We start from the raw sequence: 21530 nt of genomic DNA on the forward strand, positions 1-21530 counted from the left end.
TCCTTGTTACATTAATAATTAGTAGTAAAATTTACGATATTCTCAACTGCAAATGAAAAATACAAAATAACATTCCAGGAGAAATGCGGGAATAGTTGACTCGCTTTAACGATTTTCTACATTCGAAACATCATAATAAGAAAGAAAATTGCAAATGATAGTAATGATAAATAATAATTACAGTGATTACAAAACTAATCACGTAAAAGCGAAATAAATTTCTTTAATTCACTTTTTCTTTTTTTTTTTCTTTTTTGTATAAATGAACTATTTCATGACATAAACTAATTGTAATTATCCGAAATTGTCCATAATCGATTGTCTATAATAAACTGAAAATAGTCAAAACCGACCATTCAATGGTAGGATTAATGAAATCTAGAACAAATATTAGCCATTTAAAGAGAAATTTAGATGGAAATAGATCGATATACGTTAAAATATTCCTAGGATGCGGCAGGTATTTAAGAGCGTAATGTACGACATACGTCGCGTATTTTATAAAGTGTAATATATGTATATAAATTAATCAAATATATTTAAACAAATATTAGAGATACAGTATTTACATAAAGTTCTCTCACACTCATGCGAATACAACACGCACACAGCATTGTCCTACATGTGTTTATTAACATCGAATACAATCACTCCGTAACATGATTCCGCTATCCATACCTCAAGTGTATCTGTACTCGATCCGTTACATTACCAAAAATGGCTTTAATAGTATTTACTTCATCTAATCGTCGCATGATTTTAAGCTAAACTCAATAATACACAGCCCACCGCTGTAACATTTAGGTAGCAGCAACATTATCGCCGCCATATATCCTATAGTTTTATTAAAATGCGAGTTCAATCACGACTTTCGTTTCGTATGTCAATGATACGAAATCTATGTCTATATGGTGGTATCGATGGTACCGAATATTCACATCGCTGAAAACTAATTATACGTTCAGTCTGCATCAAGTATGTCGTTTATTAGTTATTCAGTAAGTCAATTACTCAAAGTTACTACAATCCATATTATATAAATTATTATAACTAACATATTAAATTACATGTATACGTTATTTACATTATGTATATATTGAATTTCAATAACAAGTTACTGACTGAAAACTGACAATGAGAGGATATTTTATAGTTCGTGTGATTCGAACAACATAATTCTTAATCATGTGTTACGATTCATCATTTATTATGTTTATCATTTATTATTATTATAGTTATTGGTCACTTTTTCTTGACTTACTGATTCATTAACAATTTTCCGTGTACAGTCTTCTGATTCAATGCAGATACAAGACATATGACCTACCGACGAGGTAGATTAACAAAATTAAATTTCAGCTAGCAAATGTCATATTGCATACATAGCGATTTAATATTTTCATACTATGAAAAATTAGGAATTTTATTTGACCTAATGCCGTGAAGATGAAAAGAATTACTAATTAAAATGGAACTTAAATTGGAAGGGAGAGCCATGGAAGTGATGGAATTCTTGGAAGGGATTGAAACCTTGTTGATGTTTCCCTGATTCAGGATCTAATGGATCTTCTCCTTGATCAAATTTCGCTCTTTTTTCATCGTCAGTCAATACTTCTTTGGCAGCTGCAATGTCAATAAATCTTTTCTCTGCTCGTTTCTTCTCCTCCCCTTCTTGAAAATTATCGGGGTGCCATTTTTGCGCAGCTTTCCTATATGCTTTGATAATATCACGTTTAGATGCTGTTCTTGGCACACCCAAAATTTTATAATAATCTCGTGATTCAGAAAGTTTTTGTCGTTGTTGCGCTTTATGAAGACCTTGCTTCGCCCTTTGTAGACTCATATCAATTTCTAAAGCTTCTTTAAAATCTCTAATCGCTTTTGGAAAAATAATTTTTACGATATTAACTTATATTAACAACACAAGAGATTCATGTACTGTACAACGTGCACGTACAGCTGTATATAGTTTTCACGCGATTATCTCTTAAACAAGTTGTCGTGTGAGAATACTCGAGCGAATTAACAAGTCTGGAGTAGAGAGAGTAGTTCAATGTTTAAATCGAAGAACGAAATGCGTAGTTTGAAAGATAATCGCGTATCAAAGTTTAACATTTTAACTTTATATAAATAACACTTACCATCGTCAAACATCTCAGCAGCGAGATACGCTTCTGCCCTGTCGCAATATACCGCAGCTTCTTTTCTTATTTTTAACGCTTCGTGACAATTTTTTATTGCTTGACTTGGTTCTGAATTACCGGTATAACATTTACAAAGATGCTGATGAGCAATGAAACGCACATTAGCTACTTGCGGTTCAAGTTTAAGTACAGATTGAGCAGAGTCTATACAACTAGCGTAATCTCTTTCATTTTCGTACTCATTCGAATCTGTTAACAGTTTTGCCACTTTCTTAACTTTCTTATAAAATGAAAAACACTTTGAATGCTCCGGATCAAGTTTCAAACATTCTCGAATTTCCCTGCACATACATAATTTTAATTATACGAATTAAGATACAACGTACATAATTTTACGTTCTATTCTTACTTACTTTAAAGATTCGTCGACTTGTCCAAGACGATAATGCAAGGTGGCCAATTTTAAAAATCCTTGCATATTATCAGATTGTAACTTGGTCGTAGAACGTACATCAGAAATAGCGCTAACATAATCTTCGAGTGCCTCGTAGCATTCAGCTCTACGTTCCCTAAGTTCAGCTGACCATGGACATACTTCGATAACTCTGGAAATTTGTTGCGCAGCTGCTGCATAATCACCGTCAACCATTAATCTGTCTATAACTAACAAATCTTCTTGGACAGGTGCTATTTTATATAAGGCATTATAGGCATCTGAATTCTGCGGTTCAACTGCTAACTATAACGAATGAAACAGAAATATTAGAACAGAATGGACACACCGTATATTAATTATAAGTTTGTGTTTTTAAATAAAAGCGCGCTTACAACATGTCGAAAATCAGCCTCTGCTTTATCGAATTGGGCTTGTTTAAGCAATACATTGCCACGTTGTAATCTGGCGGAAGTAAAATCTGGCTTCAATTCCAAGACTCTATCAAGATCAAGGAGCGCAAATTTGGCTTTACCTAATGCTAGATAAACTGTGCCCCTTTTATAATATGTTAGATAGTTATTTGAATCTCCCTCTATAAAAACAATATATATCAAGATTTTAAGAAAATTTAATATATATATATATATATATATATATATGTATCTTTTTTTATTTTTTGTACATTTTATTTTTTATAAATCTATCGCAAAAGTTATCTACAAGAAAATATATTAAAATAAACGCTTGCAAACAAGACTTACCAACAGCTGCATGATAATGTGACAGCGCATCCTGTAACTGTCCTTTTGCTAAAAACTCTCTACCTAATTCCAAATGCCTGTCAATTTCTAATTGAGAAACACTCCCAACCACTGGAATACAAGGTTATTAAGTATTACACCGCAAAATACTTATATTAAAGGTATCGTAGGTTAGGATTATTTACCATCCAAAGACAGATCCAATAAGACCAATAATAAACCACAATGATACATGACTGAATAAAAAACTGAGCCACGATAATATGAATATTTTAATACATAAGAAAACAAACTTGCTGGCTTTAGAAGCCTCTACCTAACCACCCGATAACGCAAAACTGTTCAGCCACGCCGCCATTGCGATCGTGGTCTTATACGATTGGTCCAAGTTACTCCCAACAGAATTGGCGTTTCGTCATCAGCGGTTACGATGTATTCCCTGTATTCCAATTCCAGATAATACACCTACCATATAAAGATACCCAACTAGGATTATCTGCTTCTTAAACTATAAATTTATCGCTAAGAGTAGTTTATCCTTTACCTAGACCTTATATAAATTAATGCTCTAACCTTTTGTCCCAACTAAAAATTCTATTTACGAAAGTATGTAACGAATAGAAAATTGCTAAAATCAAGAAATTCGCGTGTGAGAATTCATTTAGAATTTATTTGCTTCTCTAAACATATTCTTCCCTTCTCTTCTAGAGACATATAAAATAATAAAAATACATACATGAAAATTATCTGTGTGTGGTCGATATGTATATTTTTGATAGTGATTTAGGATATTTTATATAAATTAATATTTTTCCATACCCATGAAAACTAAATATTTTATAGTAGTTTTCATCACGGATACGAAAGCGAGAACACACAGGTAATTATCCTACTGAAATTGCATGAATTAAAAATTGTACGGTATAAAAGATTATGCAATTTTTTTTATGTTAAAATATAAAAAGTAAAGAACTACTGACGCATATTCGCAAAAAATAGTAAAACTGTAATGCAAAATATCTTGGCAATGGCTTGTTTGAAAAACGATGGAACATTTGAATTTTCATGCGAACAGCAGGGTAAAAAGGCATATATACACGCATATAATGTATAAAGAGAGACTCTACACTGCATAATCTTTCCTTTCTTTATTATACGATTCATTTAATAGAATTCTCCTGTCACTTTGCATAATACTATAAATAAACGAATGAATCACTAAATGAACGACGTTTAAATAATATATGTGATCCATCGTCTCTTATGAGGTATTTGTAACAATATTGACACTCTACAATCATTCTTCGCGGAACACACATGTTGCTTTACCCAAGCGCAAGAAGCACATGCTATCCACAATGCGACCGTAACTTATTACTAATGAACGTCAAGTGTATATATATTACGTATATATGTATATGTATATGTATATATCATACACTTTATAAGGTTAAGTTGACTTCCCTTTTAAATTTCAGACACTTTATTTTTATTACTTCATTCAATAGCCGTACGACGTACAGTTGTTTGCAGATTTTTTTCCTACTTCTCGTATTTTTCTCGGTTCACCTAATGTAGCGTGTAAATGTGCAATTATTAATTAAGAGACCGACAAAATGGTACATTCATCGTTCCGTTTCTTAACTCTTTCACACTTTTGCCATTTGCTCGCCATCTCAGTGAAGTAGATATATAGCAGTATCATTAGAGTTACAAGTGAATGATACAACGAGCGTCATTCGCCGTAGAAAAATGAAACACAGCCATTGAGACTCGTATCGAAAGCGCAATGTTATTGTGCTTTCTGTAGTTTGCTCTTTTCCTTCTTTACTCTTTTCTTTTCTTTTCTTTTCTTTATTTTCTTTTTTTTTTTTTTTCTTTTCCGCTCCTCCATACACGTCTTGTCTGCGTTCTCGATTCAACGACAAGCGACGCTTCTCGATTAAATAACATTCATAAAAGTTAGAAGACATTTTTTTTGCCATCCCACCTAGTTTTGCCCACGAAAATTTGCCACCTACGCGTGTGCTCTTCGTTTTCTATCTCTCCCCCTTCTCTCGTTCTCTCGTTTATCTTTCTTTCTTCCCTCTGCCTCACAATCGTCTCACGCGCATACGATAACTCAATGCTTCTTTTTCTGTTTCCTTTGAGTATTAGTATCTTATCCTTTCTTTTTACCTTAAACAGAAAATTGCTCGAGGTAGACACACAATTAGCGTATATGAATCTTTTTGTTTTTCACCAAGAGCAAATTGAACAAGATTCGAGTTTTCAAACACGCGTAACGTAAAAAATTACGAAAGAAAGAAAACTATGATCTACCGCACGCAACAATTTTATTCGGTAGCAATTTACGTGTACCGATTATATTTTCTTCTTTTGTTGACATTGTTGCGTGTTGTACAGAGTAACATATGGCTTACAATGTTTCTCTCTCTCTCTCTCTTTCTTTCTCTCTCTCTCTCTCTATCTATCTATCTATCTATCTCTCCCTCTCTCTCACTCTCCCTCTCTCGCTCGTATGTGTGCTTTGTAATTGCGCATTCTTTTCGTAATAATGATTGCAGTCACAGTCAAACGCCACTTTTTTTTACATAATATGTAACGATTACTATTCGTAGCCCCTCACATTTCTTCGCACTACACTTTAATTGATCTTTGTCTAATCATTCCACTCTGCGTAGATCCATAAATGTTTTCTAAGGCTGCTCGTCCGATATACTTTAGAGGACCAAACAATATTTAAAGGTATTTGTACCGTACAAATGTGACTGTCCTTTCGAGAGATGTAACATAAAAAATAAATACTTAACACACGTTAATAAATAGTCTCGTTTATTATACCACTTTCCTATTTCCTCTAAAGATGCTAATACGTCCTAAATCATAATACCGTGCTTGAATTTATACATTTACCAGTTACGAAACGGTGGACATCTGACTATCGCACAAATATATTTATCAATATTTGTTTTTTTTTTTTTGTTTTAAATATGAAACATACGACAATAGCTACACATCGTTTAGATTCGATCACGATACTCGAACACCTGTTGGTTCACAATATACGAAAGGAAAGAGGAAAAAAAAAAGATAATAGTACACATGGAATTAATGACATTGTGATTGCTCGGCGGTCAACATCACTCTGTTATGTATAAAAATAGCGTTATAACTAGGAGAGAAACAAGTATGAAAATACTTTCGTGTATAGTTGTTACTTGCATAATCTCTGTCCACCACATTATTCGTAAATGAACATATTACTTCCAACTGCACAAGACTAATAACTTACACTGACACATCATATGTATTCGTTGCCTGAGTGAACGATTGGACGATAGAATCCAGAATTTCTCCGATTTCATATACATAGCTATGGAAATTTCAACGGGAGGTCTGTCTACAACAGGAACACTGTCAGAGACGATCGCGGGTTTTTATCGATTACGAATCTCGCGAAGAAAGGAGAGGAGAGGAAGAAAGATATATAAATATGCGAAAGGAAAAATTCGGGATAATAGTGTCCAAAAGTCACCTATTTTCTTTTTTTTTCTTTTTTTGCTTGTTTTCACCTATCGCAGTAAAATAACGCAACGCAATACAGCAAAGCCGTTATGCAAAGTTTGCGCATATAGTACCACCTACGAAATCATACGTAAATATTTTTATCGAAAGGAGATGAAATAGTAGTAGTAGTAATAATAATAATAATAATAATAATAATAATAATAATAATAATAATAATAATAGTAATAATAATAGTAATAATAATAATAGTAATAATGATGATGATGATGATAATAATAATAATAATAATATTAATAATAATAATAATAATAATAATAAAAACAATACGAACAATAGCGATAGTGGTACTAGTGATAGTAATAATAGTAATATTACGGCATGATCTACTATCTCTTAAATAGACTAAGGTCTAACTGAACAATTGTGCCGTAAAATTGTACACTATATTAACAGAAAAGTGACCGATCACTTTTCATTGTGAATTCTTCTTGTAATGTTCTTGGCAGGGCCTCCGAGTTGATAAACGGACTCGACGATAAATCAATCATATTAGAATTTGAAACCACGCGCATCAATGGTGGTCGGAAGCCAACAATATTATTCGTATAACACTATTTGAAAGTTCTAGTTGAAATAATTATTCCCCGTCAAAGAGGCATTCACACCTTGGTCCACTGTCACACGGCATACGATTCACGCACGCGATTGCACTATAAATCTATTAATATAACAGGTATAAGTATGACATGTCTAAAAATCCTGTCAGTTGTCACACAAATTGAATTTGTACTTTTTCTCACATAGATTAGGTAAGAATCCGACATGTTTGCACAAAAGATATCGACATTCTATAAAGCCCTACCAACATCATCAATCAGTAATGACGCGTTCCGCCGTTATTATCTATTATTAATGCGCGTTTATTTTAAGTAGAAACAATGCCCCAAAAACGTGTTTTTAGGACTGTAAGAGGCTAGCGTTCAGCCCTCCCCGATCGGACAACAGCCACGTTGTTCTTGATGTTCTATTCACTTTTAACGACTTAATATTTCCATTCTCTGCTCAAACAACTGAGCTCGTGCTTTCCGGACATTCAATGCCGATTAATTCATACATTTAATATTTGTATTTCGTTAAATTGTTCATTTATCAATTAGCATGGAAATTGAATGTCACAAGATCGTTCGGTATCACAGTCGTTTTTCAATTATTTTAATGTTTATGTATTTACGAATATTACTTAGTATGTATATATATATATATATATAGCGTACTGATAAATACAGTTATAAAATATGAGTGCGCCTTTATGCATCCTTATTTTCAAAGGGCCTGCTTTTTGTATATTTTTCTTCCTTTTTTACCCCCTTTTGTCTTGCAAGGTTGAGCCAACAAACAACGTAATGTATTTTTGTTCTTTGTTCTTATCTCTTTTGAAGTTCCCTTCTGTAACTGCAACCGTATATTTTTACCCGTTTTTTCTTTTTTGTGTTCTTTTTCTTTTTTCTCTTTTTTTTTTGTGTGTGTGTGTGTGAGCTTTCTCGTTCTAGAGCACTCGCATTCAGTATTGCGATCTAAGATTTTGACCACCGTACCAATTTTACAGGACAACGTCTTTGTTACGTTTAGAAATTCTAATTAGAGTATGTTAAAATTCAGGTACAAATATACCTGACGTTTGCTGAAAATGTTCAGCCTACTCTAAATACAATGACCCAACTTTTAAATAAAATAACTCTTTGAATCAAAAGAGTTACAGAAGCAAGAAGTTTACAGCATCAGACTTTTAAACTTACTTATATATTAACAGGACGTGACAGAAATATAAACGAGATTTCTAAAAGTACCTTAAGACGTAGCCTGTGTGTCCTTTTCATAACATCAAAGCTCTCGACTACTGAACACTTAACGCGATTTAGTCGATTAAACCATGATATCGCCGGCGCAACGTCGTCTGTGTCTGGGGACGGCAAAACAACAAAGTACCATTCGTCGCTGGACTATAGTAAATTTAAAACAGGAATCGTGACGAAACCTATGGCGATGGCGATATGGCGTATCGTAGGCGCCTAGTCAAATATAGATGCGTTAAAAACGAAGTAAGAAGGAAAATGGCGCCACTGGTATTAAATTAAATTACACAAGGTACTGGCCATTCAGGCGAGAATAATAAAGCACTTGTGCATTTAAAGCTCTATGATTACACGAATCTAGACGCCACACGATTCTCGAAGATACGCCCACCACGTCCTTCAAAAATTTTAATAATGAAGCCACAATGAGCCCCATAGTCTCGACAGGAGTTCTAAAAAATTTCACTAAGTTTCTTCTCACCTACTACGCGTCGCATCGTTATACCGTAGCTAGGCATTAACGACTGTTCGATTTGATTCGTTAATCGATATACTATTTGTGTTGTTCAACACGCACGGCAACGAAACTTTGGATGGATCCTACATTTCTCTCCAATAGCTGACAAATCCTGATAACTCATTCCCTTCGAAACGAATTCATCGTCTTTTTGGTATCGTATGATGAATTCCTTTCACAGTTCCTAATGCTGAAGATTGCATTCTGGATTTGTCAATCGTGTTTCGTCGCACGCGAATAAAAGTATTTATGGAATTGAATAAACACAATTATCTTTTTTCTTTTTAGTTTGAAAATTGTAGTGCACAGGCAGTCAGCGAATGTGATTTGTTTATACGTGATACTGTCTTTTCTTGTGTATACGTATACGCGCGCAAATACGTGCGTGTTGTACCCGATGTGTATGTCGTACGTGTCTTTCTTACATATATTTGAATTTACGTGTACAGATAGTAATAATGGTAAAAGTGAAAATAGAAATGGCGATAATGATTTTTACTTGTCCCACCAATCAGGATCATTACCGCTGACATTGTTAGCAGAACTATTATACGGGCTGTTATAGTTACCTCCGTAATTGCCATAACTTCCTATAAGAGAAAGAACGATTTATACGAAATTTTCATTAAATTACGATAATGAACATTTACGAACCTCCGTAACTGCCAGGCCTATTGGAGGAACCATTATTACGGGCAGATCCGGAACTTGGTGTTTGACGATAATCTCTAGCACCAAACCCACCGCTAAATCGGCCTTTGGTACTCCCAGCCCGACGAGATCCACCTCCAGAATATCTCGCTTCAGAGAACATATCGTCTAACCAAGGAGGAAGTTCCTGATTAGCTTCAATCAGAAGAGATACCAAATCGCGCACCAAGTTAATATTCTTGCTGTTGAAGAATGACGTTGCTAAACCTGTCGCACAAATTACATTTGTACTATCATTAAACATCGGACAACAAAGGGTAATAAATGCCTGTAATAATAAATATATCATAAAGTAAAAAAGACGAACCTAAATTTCCCATACGACCAGTACGGCCAATTCGATGAACGTATTCTTCAACATCTCCCGGTAAATCGAAGTTGATTACGTGCTTCACGTGTGGAATATCAAGCCCACGGGCAGCAACGGCGGTAGCAACAAGTATCGGCGCTTTACCAGCTCGGAAGCGACGCAAAGCTTCTTCTCGTTCACGTTGTGTTCGATCACCGTGAATGCTAGTCACCGGATATCCCATATGATGTAAATATTCTTCCAACATATCTGCACCTTTCTTTGTTTCCACAAATACTAGAGTCAATGACTCAGCAGCTAAATTAAAAAGATAATTGTTAATGTTATACATGTAAAGTATACACGTATTACACAATGTTTCGCAATTTCGATTACGTACAAGAATCTGAGTAGTTGCCAGCTTGAAGAAGGTCAAGCAAATAAGAACGCTTATCATGTTCTTCCACCCATACAATTTTCTGAGTAATATTTTCAGATGTAGAACCAACACGGCCTACAGCTAAAAAGATATAGTTACTGAGGAAGTCTCTTGCTAACATTTGAATTTCTTTCGGAAACGTAGCTGAAAACATAAGTGTCTGCCTTTCCCCAGTAGGAGGCATTGTGTCCTCCTGGACTATACGTCTTATTTGTGGCTCGAAACCCATATCCAACATACGGTCTGCTTCGTCCAATACTAAATATCTGAAAAGAAATATTAAACATTATACGCTATAAATTAGACGTTCGAGATTAATAATAACACAAGTTTTATACATACCGACAATTATGCAACCCAATTTTACCTCGCCCTAACATATCTACAAGGCGACCAGGTGTTGCAACAAGAAGATGACAACCGCGATCTAATTCTCGCATTTGATCTACAATGTTCGAACCACCATAAACAACAGCAGGACGCATACGTGATCTATATGCGAATTTCCGCGCCTCGTCATATATTTGCGTAGCAAGCTCTCTAGTAGGTGCTAGTACCAGACCAAGAGGGAAATGTTTACGCTTTCCAGAAGTGTTGGCTGGAGGTGCACGTGGCCCGCTTTCATAAATCTGATTTAATATTGGCACTAAAAAGGCCGCTGTTTTACCAGACCCCGTTTGGGCACAGGCCATAACATCACGGCGCCCGATAATAATCGGTATCGCATATTTCTGTACTGGCGTGGGTTTATCATAACCAGCCAAAGTAATGCTATTCTTTATTATCTCCGTCAGCTTAACTTCGTCAAACTATAAGAAGAAGTAAGATCATAAGATGCGTAAAAGTTGATACGGCTCATTTCTAGTTATAAACTATACGTGTGCAATTCAATTATATGCAATTTTAAAACTTACAGATGTGATATGTGGAGGTATGTTATCCCCAGTAGCCTCAACTGGGATATCCTCATATTTACTAAAGTTAATGCCAGTATTGCCACTACCAAACAGCTCCACCTCCAATCGCTCGTCTCTTGAAGTGGGAATTGTCCAGTCGATTTCAGAGTTTGTTCTACCTCCCTCTCTATCGTCCTTCCATCTACCACCCATTCTGTGATCGTTTCTGCTCTCTTGCCAGCGATCGTTTCTAGGTTGATCCTGCCAACGGTCATTTCCAGAATTAATTTGACGATCTCGCTCTCGGTCAGAATTGGCATATCTATAATCTCTTCCATTTTCTTGATTGGCACTACGTCTGTTGCGCCCACCAAAATTCCCGAAATTTCCAAAGTCGACATCACGAGAGCGTGTATCTCTGTAGGCTGAACCACCTCTTCCCCTATCACGATCTCTATCCCTTTCCCTTTCACGATCGCGATCTCTTCCTCTATCTCTATCGGAATATGGTCTTGAGTTGGAAGAAAAATGGTGATCACCGCCAGAAGGCGCGTTGCCTGTGGGCAAATTAATATTACAGTCCTTATCTTCTCTTTATTATTATTATTATCATTTTTTTTTTTTAATTATTAGACGAAATCGTTTAAATAATAAAACTTTTTATAAAATAGCACTATACAAAGAAGCTCTACTGACTCATATATCTTTTCAGTAGCAACATTTTTTAGATATTCGTCCAATATTTGATATTATATTTGGGTGTTTACAATACAAATTCTACATACATACATGTATGTAGATGTATAACATAGTAGAAAAATCAACAGAATCATTTCAAAATATGATACTATGTATATACGCAGATGCAAATTAAAAATAAAGCATAGATATAATGTAATAAGAATTTAGAAGACTCACTTCCAGACTTATTTCGCAAATGCGGTGCTACGTAGCGACCCCCACTTGGTTGGCGGGAGCCCTGCAAGTCCAGACCAGCTAACTAAAATATAAAGTACAAATATTTTTAAATCTTCTTTATTCGTAATATACAACAGTAATGAGCAAACTCTGGATTTTTTGAAAATATAACACGTAAGTACTTTAATATGAAATTATTTAAATGAAATTGTCTAAATTATGTCATATATGTACAGCATGTACATCATTGTTTACAATTCTTTTAATCATGCCTATTTACTTCCTATTTCTGTATCACTATGAAAGGTTTGGTTATCATCTTGCGCTTCACTGACAATTTACATCAAGGTTTTTAGTAGCCAAGAGACTGATATGAGAAATAAGTAAAATATCATATTGACAAATTAAGTAAAATACAAAAAGTAGCAAATAGATCGTGTTTAACATACATGAACATAAATAATTATAATGATATATATATATATAATAAGACAAACTAGTCTTTGATCTAATATACAAAGTTGATAAAAGATATTTCACTGAGGTCAACAAATATTATTCGTCACATGTTACAACAATAAAGACTATAATGACAACATATAAAAGAATCCCTACGTTCATAAAATAAATGTATAGTGAAAAGAAATTTTAAAATGATGTAGCACTTTTTAACAAAGTCAATTTATTTATGAAAATAGTATATGGATGAAAGTAAATATGAGATAACTAATAAAATTTATTGTTTGATTGACACATCAACGACAGATTTAGGTTGTATATTACTTTCTATTTTTAATAACAACCGGAAACAATTATTAAATATTTTGCCAATTTCCAGATCTCAATCTATGTACGCATTTATACAAGGAATCAAAGACAAAATTAAACAGCATCCGATTGATGAAAAAGAAAAAAAAAGAAAAAACAGACCCAACTATCGAAACAAAATAACCATGGGAAAGATGTATCTTAAATTTAAATACTAGGAAACAAACAGAACATATACCTATTTGATATTTATACGCTGTCATAAATGTTACTATGTATGTATATATGATAATATGTAGAAATTATTTTATAGGGTATATGCCCTAAATTTGTCACTAAAATGTATGTATCTTCTTGTTCTTATTAATAGAATATCAAACATATTGCTTGTCTTTATTAGATAATGAATTATTTACTGTTAAATAAGCAATTATTAGTTTAAAACTCATATCACATCTATGACAAATTTAAGCAGTGTGGATGTTGTTCCCTATTCCTTAAGCAAATGGAGCTTTTACATCCGGTGTACCCTCAATTTTATACGGAATTATGTATTATATGTAATTCATCTAATCATAAGAACTTGAACATGATAGAAGAGCAATGTTAGAATGCGTCACGGCACGAGGTTTGCTGTTCCCGGAATTGGTTGCCGCCATTACAAAGCTGTACGTCACAAACCAACCCGACGATGATCCAAGTCTACAAACTTTTTAATGTAGGAAAGATGCAAGAATGATTGATTCGCAGAAATGTAGGTTATAAAATAATACTTACGGATAGTCACGCACGATTATATGAAGAAAATTTTTGGGACGGTATAAGACAACAAAAGATTCAAGTAGAAAGGATAAAGGAAGAAACGGTAGATTGGAACAAGGCTTGGCCTGTCAAAAATATAACAAAACCGCTAATTTTCTTTACCTGCTGCTCTAGACCTGATCCATTCTGGTTGGCTGCATTACTCATATTACTCCGCCTCGGTGCGTATTTTTCGTAGCTCTGCCGCAGAAGCTCTTTAGCTATTTCTCACCTAGGCAATCACTAAGCAAAAAATTTCAATTGTTCGTTCCTTTTCTCTTTCCTTCCGTTTCTTGATGAGCTAAAAACGAAACTTGTCGACTAAGTCAAGTATTTAGAATTACAGTTTCTGCCTGTCGATAATTCGGTACAAAGGAAATTCGAATACTGGCTACGATGAAAGGCCTCTGGCCACACTTGACGTCGACGCAACAAAAATGGCCGAGCGCCGAAATATCGCTAGCAAAATGGCTGACGACTAATATCCGCCGGATATCGACGCAACTAAAAGAGCATACTTTGCTGGACAATTTTCTGTTTGTCTACCATTCCTACTATTCTAGCGTATTAAAGTTTGGAACAAAATTTACGGCTTACACATGATGTTAGAATAGAATCCACGAACACATTGTATTACTTTTCTAATTTATTATCGGTTGGTACCCGTGTTCGACATATTGACTACATCCAAATTTCCAATACCAAATTGTTACGCTAAATTCAGATTCCACTATCAAATATACTAGAAAAATAAAACTATAAGATTACTATTCAATACTTTTGTAAAATAAATCTTTCGATGACATGAATCGAACGGCAACGTGAATAATATTACGATAGAATGATTTTTTTAAACATTTTATTGTATAAGTCTCAGAGTTTAATCAATCTTTAATCTAATCGTCTTTCTTAGTGTCGGTCTTTCCACCACGAATTCTTCCTGTACGACGAGCAGCAATAAGACCGATCTTACGACCAGCGCTAGTTCCACGTTTAACTGTGGATGCTTTACCAATATGTTGATGGTTACCACCACCATGAGGATGCTCAACTGGGTTCATAGCAACACCACGAACCTGTAAATAAGAAAAGATATTACAGACCCAATACCGGTGACGCCACACCATATTATAGATATCAAACTGCAGGCTTGCTCAGTTCAAAGATTTTCCACAACAAATTGTTCAGGTTTCAAATGTCTAAAAACCATCATCGACAAACATTTTTCTAATAAAACGTAAAAATCTGCACATATTGTATTTAGTAGTGTAAAAGATAAACTGTACCTTAGGCCAGCAATTTCTCTTCGCCTTGTATTTATGATACGCTCGACCAGCTTTAAGGATTGGTTTATCAATACGTCCACCACCAGCAACAATACCAACCATTGCTCTATTGTTGGATGGTATAACCTTTTTAGCGCCAGATGGTAATTTCACTCTGGTTTTCTTTGTATCGGGATTATGAGCTATGACTGTAGCATAATTTCCCGAAGCCCTCGCCAATCGACCTCTGTCGCCAGTTTTTTCCTCCAAATTACAAATAATGGTACCTTCAGGCATTTGACCAACAGGCATCACATTTCCAATTTGGAGATTCGCTGCAACATAAAGTATTCTATATTATTGATTTATACCAATACTTTTTCCATATTTCTTCCATTTATAAATAATTCAATGCATTCTAAATAATATATCCTGGCTAAAGTTATTCGTTTACCTTTTTTCCCGCAATACAAAAATTGTCCAGTATACATTCCTTCGGGAGCAATAAATAATTCTTTACGGGTTTTGAACTTGTACGGATCTCTGAAATGAACAACAGCTAATGGTGCACCACGACCAGGGTCATGAATGATATCCTGCAAATGCAATCATTTTTAACAGAAGATAGTAATAAATTTTTATAGTATAATTTTATAAAAACGCATAATAGTGTCAGAAAGAGCCTCTAGTAGCTATTCATCAGATGTCTATTCAGAAGTAGACAAACTAGAATTCATCATGAATGTGAATATAACTTCTAAAAAGTGAAAATACAGTAGGAATCTACAGTAAAAAGGAAAAGTGAAAAAAAAAAAAGAAACAAAACAAAGTTAACTGAAAATATTATAAAATAAAAAAATTGAACGAACCTTCACAACACCTTTGATGTAACCATGCCTCTCGGAGAAATCCAAGGAGCGAAGTTTTGGTGCTCCCTTTCTCCTTTTTGTATGGGATCTGAAAACAGATCCAGCTCCTTTACGCTGAGCACGAATCACTCGACCCATGGTTTAAATCCTATACACAAAATTACATAAAACGTTAAATTATTTTGCTCTTACAATGCTAGAAACAGTGAAAAACGTGACACTATCTGTTATTCTCGTAGCGTAACAACATAACCTCTAAACGATACAATCAACATTTAACTTAATTTCCTTCCTAAAAACTAAAATATTTACAGAAACGTCTACAAAATTAACAAATGTGTTCTAATAACAATTGTTTTATAGCAGATGCATTTTATTTTCATAAATTTAAGAGGATTTTAAATGTAACATAATCACGCGTCACATACCGACCGAACCAATATCGAACAGAGAAAGACACAACCGGAAATCACATCAACGTGTAAAGTTTAAATTGGTTGCACTGAGTGCCCCGCTGAAATGTTTGATTTTAAAAATCGAAATGTATCTTTGGCGAAACGATACTTGGTATAGATTTTATTATAAAAATAATAATTTAATAATTGTTAATTTTATAGTATTAAGCATTTATATACTTCTGCTCTGTGTGTGCGTGTGTATATATATATATATATAAACTCTCACTTGTATTAGTTATCAATACCAAGAATACTTAGGGAAACGGATGTTCTGACTATTGTAATGCAAGCATGCAAAATGTGTAGACGCGTTTGCATAATATTCTCAAGTTTAGTTTTAATTTGTGTGTGTGCTTTAATTTTATCAAAATAATTTAAATGAAAAAAATAATTGTATGCTCATTCACTGCTTTCCTTTGCTTTTCGCAGTTCATGTTTTAGGTAATATTGAAATATTTTCTTTATCAACAAAATTTTACGAAATATGATTTTTCGTAAAACTTAAATTATTCCAACCAAATTATACCAATTTAATTTAAAAGCTGACACATATTAATGATATATATCACAACAATAAAACTTTATCACTATAAAATATATGTATGTGGACATCAATTTATCAACTCATACATCCTGTAATAAGGACTGCAGGACTTAACTCAATAAACATGATAGTGTTATCACTAAAAGTTTATTTAAATTACACTCTTTTATTAAACGAAACATGCTCATTAAATAAGGAAGTAAAAAAGATCATTATTCCGTTTAGAGACTGATTCTTCTGCACGTGGAAGATGAAATTAATGCCACGAAACAGGAACCACCGTGTTTCCAACTTAATATTAATTAATGACAAGAGAATTACAAGATGCGAAGATTGTAATGTAAGATTTTTGAACATATTTACAGTTACGTTCCGGAATTCTAACGATGGATATCCGGCATTAACATTTTCGTACATGAGGGGCGGTTTCAGTAGAGGTTCTGCTTGTCAGTATGAGATAAAGGATATAATTGAAAGAAAAATAATACAAGTTGTATCGATTCAATATAGATTGGGTTCATTTGATAATCAAACTACAAATAAATACCTACATTAATGTAATTATTATAATATTTATTTTCATTGTATAATAGTAAGACAGAAAAAGTACTTTTTCATACATTATGTTACAGATTTATGTTAGGATTTTTAAGTTCCTGGGCGAAGGAATTACCGGGTAAAATAATGGCATATTCGACATTATGCTAGTGGTTAAATAAGTGGAAGATTATATAGAATATTTTGATGAACATCAAAGAAAGAATTATAGCATTTGGTCATGGTACAGGAGCTAGTGCTGCCTTCACGTTCGCATTATCGGAATTATCGAGAAGTAAATAATTGTATATACAATTATAAAATTCTCATAATGATGCTCTATGATTAAAAAATCTCTATAACGAATTTTAAAGAACGAAACAAAAATCAATGATTTGATAGAAAGTACAAAATATGAGAAATTAAAAATTATATTTGGAAAGAAATTTCAGCAGGCAAATATATGTATAATCCATAAGTACAATTCTATATAAAAGATTAAAATATTACAGCTATATGTACGTAATGCACGGAAAGCATAAAATAACAATATATTTAGCGCGAATTTAAAATGTTCAAAATGGATGTGATTAACTGTCATTCTTTGGTACATCCTGGAACAATTGCAGCATTTCTTCTTCCTCTTTTTCTTGTGCAAAATGCTCTTTATTTACTTCAGATATTCTAGAAATATTTTCCGAGCTACGCTTAATATCTCCTGTTGTATTCGTATTTTCAATACAAATACCGTCAGTTTGTTTAATAACGTTCAATGATGACATTGATCTCGGTATTTCTGTATCGCTAAACACGACTGTCATTGAAGCAGTTTCATTTACTGATTCGTCAGAAATTTGTGCAGCTTGTTCACTTTCTATAATATCTTTATTCTGTATTGTAACTGTTATTTGTTCTTTTATCGTGTTATCTTGTTCTTTTACAATATCTTTGTTTGTTTGTGTAATATGCAGTTTATCTTCAGTAGTATTTTCTGTCCCAGGTTCAACAATTTCATTATGATGTGAATTTGTAACTTTTAATTTTTTATTTGGCGATGGTTCTACACCTTCGTCTGCGATAGTTTCAACAAAAGGTGAAAGTACGTTTTCCATTGTGCTGTGTCCTTGTACAATTTGTTCATCGGTGACAAATTCCTTTTGTATTGTTCTGAAAAATATATATAATTTCGATTTAAAATCCAAATTATAGAAAACTATTCGCCATTGACATTAATATTCTTAGGCAAATATATGAACTCTTAAAACTTACTCTACTTGAGTTAGTTGAATAGGTGGAGCATGAGGATGCGTGATTTTTTCAAGTTCGGCCAATGCCACTTTGGCTTCTTGAATAATATCTAAATTATTATCATTCAAAGCCATTTCAAATATCTCTAGAGAGTATTGCGTAGGTAAAGGCGTTAAGGAATGTGGATTCATTTGCAGAGCTCTCAATACTCTAAATAGTAACAAACGACAGTGAGCATGTTCTTTATAAAATTTTTGTTCAGTTGTGCTCAAATAACAGTCATACAGCAAAGGTATTACAATATTTTGTACAGTCTAAGGAAAAAAAAAAAAGAAACAATTATTACATCCAGCATCAAGCTTTATAACAAAATATGAAAGTGGAAAGCTTACCTTAAAAAATGTTTGTTTTAAAAGAGTTCCGCTATTGAAAAATACATTTTGCAATACATCAAGAGCCACTTTACATACATCCGTATCCAGATAATGCTCTTTATTAGAAGCAATTCCATTACTCAAATGTATACCCTTCTCATATTGACTATCTCGGAGACGCTTCAATGCTCTTTTTGATAAATTTTGTGTTTTTTGAATCTGTGACACCAATTTATCCGTTAAACAAGTCAATTAAGTTTGTATTATATCGAAATACAATTAAATTTTTGTTAAATGTTATTATAAACTCACAGTCAATAAAACACGATCTTTTTCTGGTACAATATCTTTTAATATAGAAGAAAGATATTCATCCGCAACTGTCTCTATACCAGATAATGAGTTAGTATTCATTAACCAAGAGTTAAGACATTTATAAACAGATATCCTTACATTTCTAAATGGTTTGTTTCTATTAATCGTTATCTGGTTTTCTAAAGCATTCTCTGTCCATTGCAATGTTTGAAGAAGCAGTTCCAATATCGTCGATCCATACGATACTAACTGTTCTTTAAATCTACATATTTTAAACTCATATAAATTTCATTTTAACAATAGTTTGCTATTTAAAAATTATAATATTTTTACCCATTTATTAGTGAATTCAAAACATTGAATAAAGCAATATGTAGTTTCGGTAAAATAAGATATAAAATCTGTTCTTTGACAGAATTTTGATTTTTTATGTTTGACGGTTGTATCGCTAATCCTCTACATAAAACCTTCAAGATCTCATGCGGTAATACTGAATTTTTGTCATCAACTCCGCTATAAAGTTTAGACTATTTAAACAATCTCCTTTTAATATATTACATACAAACTAACATTTGTAAATTATTCTCTTACCATAACATAAATGATAAATAAGAACACAAGTTCGAAAATCTTTGTTTCTGTGTAAAATAGAATTGAATGATATTCTCTTCAGATATATTAGGTAATTCTAATTTATCCCATATGTTCACATTTTCTAATTCTGTCAAGTTTGAAAATAATTCATCCATTATTACATGTAAGCTATTGCAAATAAGCGCTTGGTTATATATCCATCCAGTATAATTTGGTTTCGAAGGTGGAGGTTTAAACGAACGCTCTGTTGCTTTTGCCAGAAGGGCATAGCATTTTGCACTGGCGCAAACCAGATTTTCTTGCGTAGAATCAACTTGTAGTAGTATAATTTTTTTTATAGTCACCTGAGATATTAAAATATTTCACACTAAATAAATATGTCTATACATCACTTTTCTGCGATAGTAAAGAAGATCGGCTACCTGAGAACGTTCACAAACTTCTGGATATCGATGTAATAATACAGCAATTAAATAATATACCGGACCACATTTCTTTTCTGTACTCAGGTTACTAATTACATTGATAAGCTGCTTTACATTTTGCATAGATACTTGTTTTTGTATCTCAGGAATATCTTTCGATCTGATAATCAGTTGTCCAAGAACTTTACAAGAAATGGATAACTCCTGTGGCGTACTATGGATACTATCTAATACTTGGGTAGCTTTTGACATCCATAGTATGCAATATTTTAAAAGAATATCTTTCGAGCATTGTGGTAAGATCGTGTCCAAAATTAATAAACCTTTACATCGAGATTGTGATTGATTTAAATAGGTATTTACAGTCGATACAATGACATTCTGTACTTTTTCAACCTAAAAATAGAAACGTACATTGTATATTATATGGTGTATTTGCGTTGAAATTACGATCGAAATGTATTATTTTTCAAGTGTAAGGTTATGTTCAAAAATATAATTTTACCTCTTCTACATCAAATGGTATATCTCCGTTAAAACATATTAAGTGTTGCAAGAATTCTTCATATTCTTTTGATTCATGATCAAAAAAATTAATTAATTCCATTATTGTTGCCATTTTATTTCTATAACGATCCACGTGCTTTCGGCAAACTCACAAATGTGGCTAACTATAAGAGAATCTAGCTATGAAGTATGTATAATATTTTCTATGTACAATACAAGAATCCCATGAGTACACAATAACTATATTTAACTATAACTACATTTTGCATTTTTAATATAATTCAACGTCAACGTTGAAAAGAAATCAAAAATTTAATTTTTAAACATAAA

General features: G+C 33.2%; 4 protein-coding genes and 1 long non-coding RNA gene across 6 annotated transcripts; 1 reads left to right on the top strand and 4 right to left on the bottom strand.

Annotated features, from left to right (window-relative positions):
- Positions 1-513: 513 nt before the first annotated feature.
- LOC126866700 (dnaJ homolog subfamily C member 3) lies at positions 514-4340 on the bottom strand. Its single transcript, XM_050620603.1, has 6 exons — positions 3527-4340; positions 3342-3452; positions 2973-3172; positions 2558-2883; positions 2142-2485; positions 514-1878 (listed from the first exon to the last, which is right to left on the bottom strand). Exons 1-6 carry the CDS (start codon positions 3573-3575, stop codon positions 1460-1462), a joined length of 1449 nt encoding a protein of 482 aa, XP_050476560.1. The 5' UTR covers positions 3576-4340; the 3' UTR covers positions 514-1459.
- Positions 4341-6159: 1819 nt separating this feature from the next.
- Positions 6160-14536, bottom strand: LOC126866693 (putative ATP-dependent RNA helicase Pl10). The gene is made up of 8 exons (XM_050620565.1): positions 14188-14536; positions 12496-12577; positions 11596-12134; positions 11024-11490; positions 10643-10947; positions 10261-10560; positions 9897-10160; positions 6160-9832 (listed from the first exon to the last, which is right to left on the bottom strand). The coding sequence occupies exons 1-8, from the start codon at positions 14230-14232 to the stop codon at positions 9738-9740; spliced, it is 2097 nt and encodes a 698-aa protein (XP_050476522.1). The 5' UTR covers positions 14233-14536; the 3' UTR covers positions 6160-9737.
- LOC126866708 (uncharacterized) lies at positions 12584-13646 on the top strand. 2 transcript variants are annotated; one of them, XR_007690016.1, is made up of 2 exons: positions 12584-12669; positions 12802-13646. It is a non-coding gene; the product is annotated as an uncharacterized LOC126866708 (long non-coding RNA). The 2 variants fall into 2 exon arrangements; XR_007690015.1 differs by having other exon boundaries at positions 13334-13646.
- Positions 14537-14906: 370 nt separating the features above from the next.
- Positions 14907-16743, bottom strand: LOC126866702 (60S ribosomal protein L8). The gene is made up of 5 exons (XM_050620605.1): positions 16627-16743; positions 16199-16346; positions 15784-15925; positions 15351-15664; positions 14907-15140 (listed from the first exon to the last, which is right to left on the bottom strand). The coding sequence occupies exons 2-5, from the start codon at positions 16334-16336 to the stop codon at positions 14961-14963; spliced, it is 774 nt and encodes a 257-aa protein (XP_050476562.1). The 5' UTR covers positions 16337-16346; positions 16627-16743; the 3' UTR covers positions 14907-14960.
- A 1013-nt stretch (positions 16744-17756) lies between these two features.
- LOC126866692 (proline-, glutamic acid- and leucine-rich protein 1-like) lies at positions 17757-21503 on the bottom strand. Its single transcript, XM_050620564.1, has 8 exons — positions 21199-21503; positions 20691-21089; positions 20266-20612; positions 20008-20187; positions 19672-19936; positions 19378-19578; positions 19007-19299; positions 17757-18904 (listed from the first exon to the last, which is right to left on the bottom strand). Exons 1-8 carry the CDS (start codon positions 21310-21312, stop codon positions 18328-18330), a joined length of 2376 nt encoding a protein of 791 aa, XP_050476521.1. The 5' UTR covers positions 21313-21503; the 3' UTR covers positions 17757-18327.
- Between the last annotated feature and the right edge of the window lie 27 nt (positions 21504-21530).

The sequence above is a fragment of the Bombus huntii genome, chromosome 6, assembly GCF_024542735.1.
Source record: "Bombus huntii isolate Logan2020A chromosome 6, iyBomHunt1.1, whole genome shotgun sequence".
Taxonomy (NCBI): domain Eukaryota; kingdom Metazoa; phylum Arthropoda; class Insecta; order Hymenoptera; family Apidae; genus Bombus; species Bombus huntii.

Coding starts and splice junctions, on each gene's coding strand:
- LOC126866700 (XM_050620603.1), bottom strand. CDS start 3,575: ATGTATCATTGTGGTTTATTATTGGTCTTATTGGATCTGTCTTTGGAT. Junction 3,453..3,526: donor ATTGGATCTGTCTTTGGATG/GTAAATAATCCT, acceptor CTTGTATTCCAG/TGGTTGGGAGTGTTTCTCAA. Junction 1,879..2,141: donor TGCTGAGATGTTTGACGATG/GTAAGTGTTATT, acceptor TTTTTCCAAAAG/CGATTAGAGATTTTAAAGAA.
- LOC126866693 (XM_050620565.1), bottom strand. CDS start 14,232: ATGAGTAATGCAGCCAACCAGAATGGATCAGGTCTAGAGCAGCAG. Junction 12,135..12,495: donor TTTGCGAAATAAGTCTGGAA/GTGAGTCTTCTA, acceptor ATTTGCCCACAG/GCAACGCGCCTTCTGGCGGT. Junction 11,491..11,595: donor TACCTCCACATATCACATCT/GTAAGTTTTAAA, acceptor TTCTTCTTATAG/TTTGACGAAGTTAAGCTGAC.
- LOC126866702 (XM_050620605.1), bottom strand. CDS start 16,336: ATGGGTCGAGTGATTCGTGCTCAGCGTAAAGGAGCTGGATCTGTTTTC. Junction 15,926..16,198: donor ACATCAAAGGTGTTGTGAAG/GTTCGTTCAATT, acceptor TTGCATTTGCAG/GATATCATTCATGACCCTGG. Junction 15,141..15,350: donor AGAGAAATTGCTGGCCTAAG/GTACAGTTTATC, acceptor TCTTATTTACAG/GTTCGTGGTGTTGCTATGAA.
- LOC126866692 (XM_050620564.1), bottom strand. CDS start 21,312: ATGGCAACAATAATGGAATTAATTAATTTTTTTGATCATGAATCAAAA. Junction 19,937..20,007: donor TTGAATTCACTAATAAATGG/GTAAAAATATTA, acceptor TAAAATATGTAG/ATTTAAAGAACAGTTAGTAT. Junction 19,300..19,377: donor TAAAACAAACATTTTTTAAG/GTAAGCTTTCCA, acceptor TTTTTTCCTTAG/ACTGTACAAAATATTGTAAT.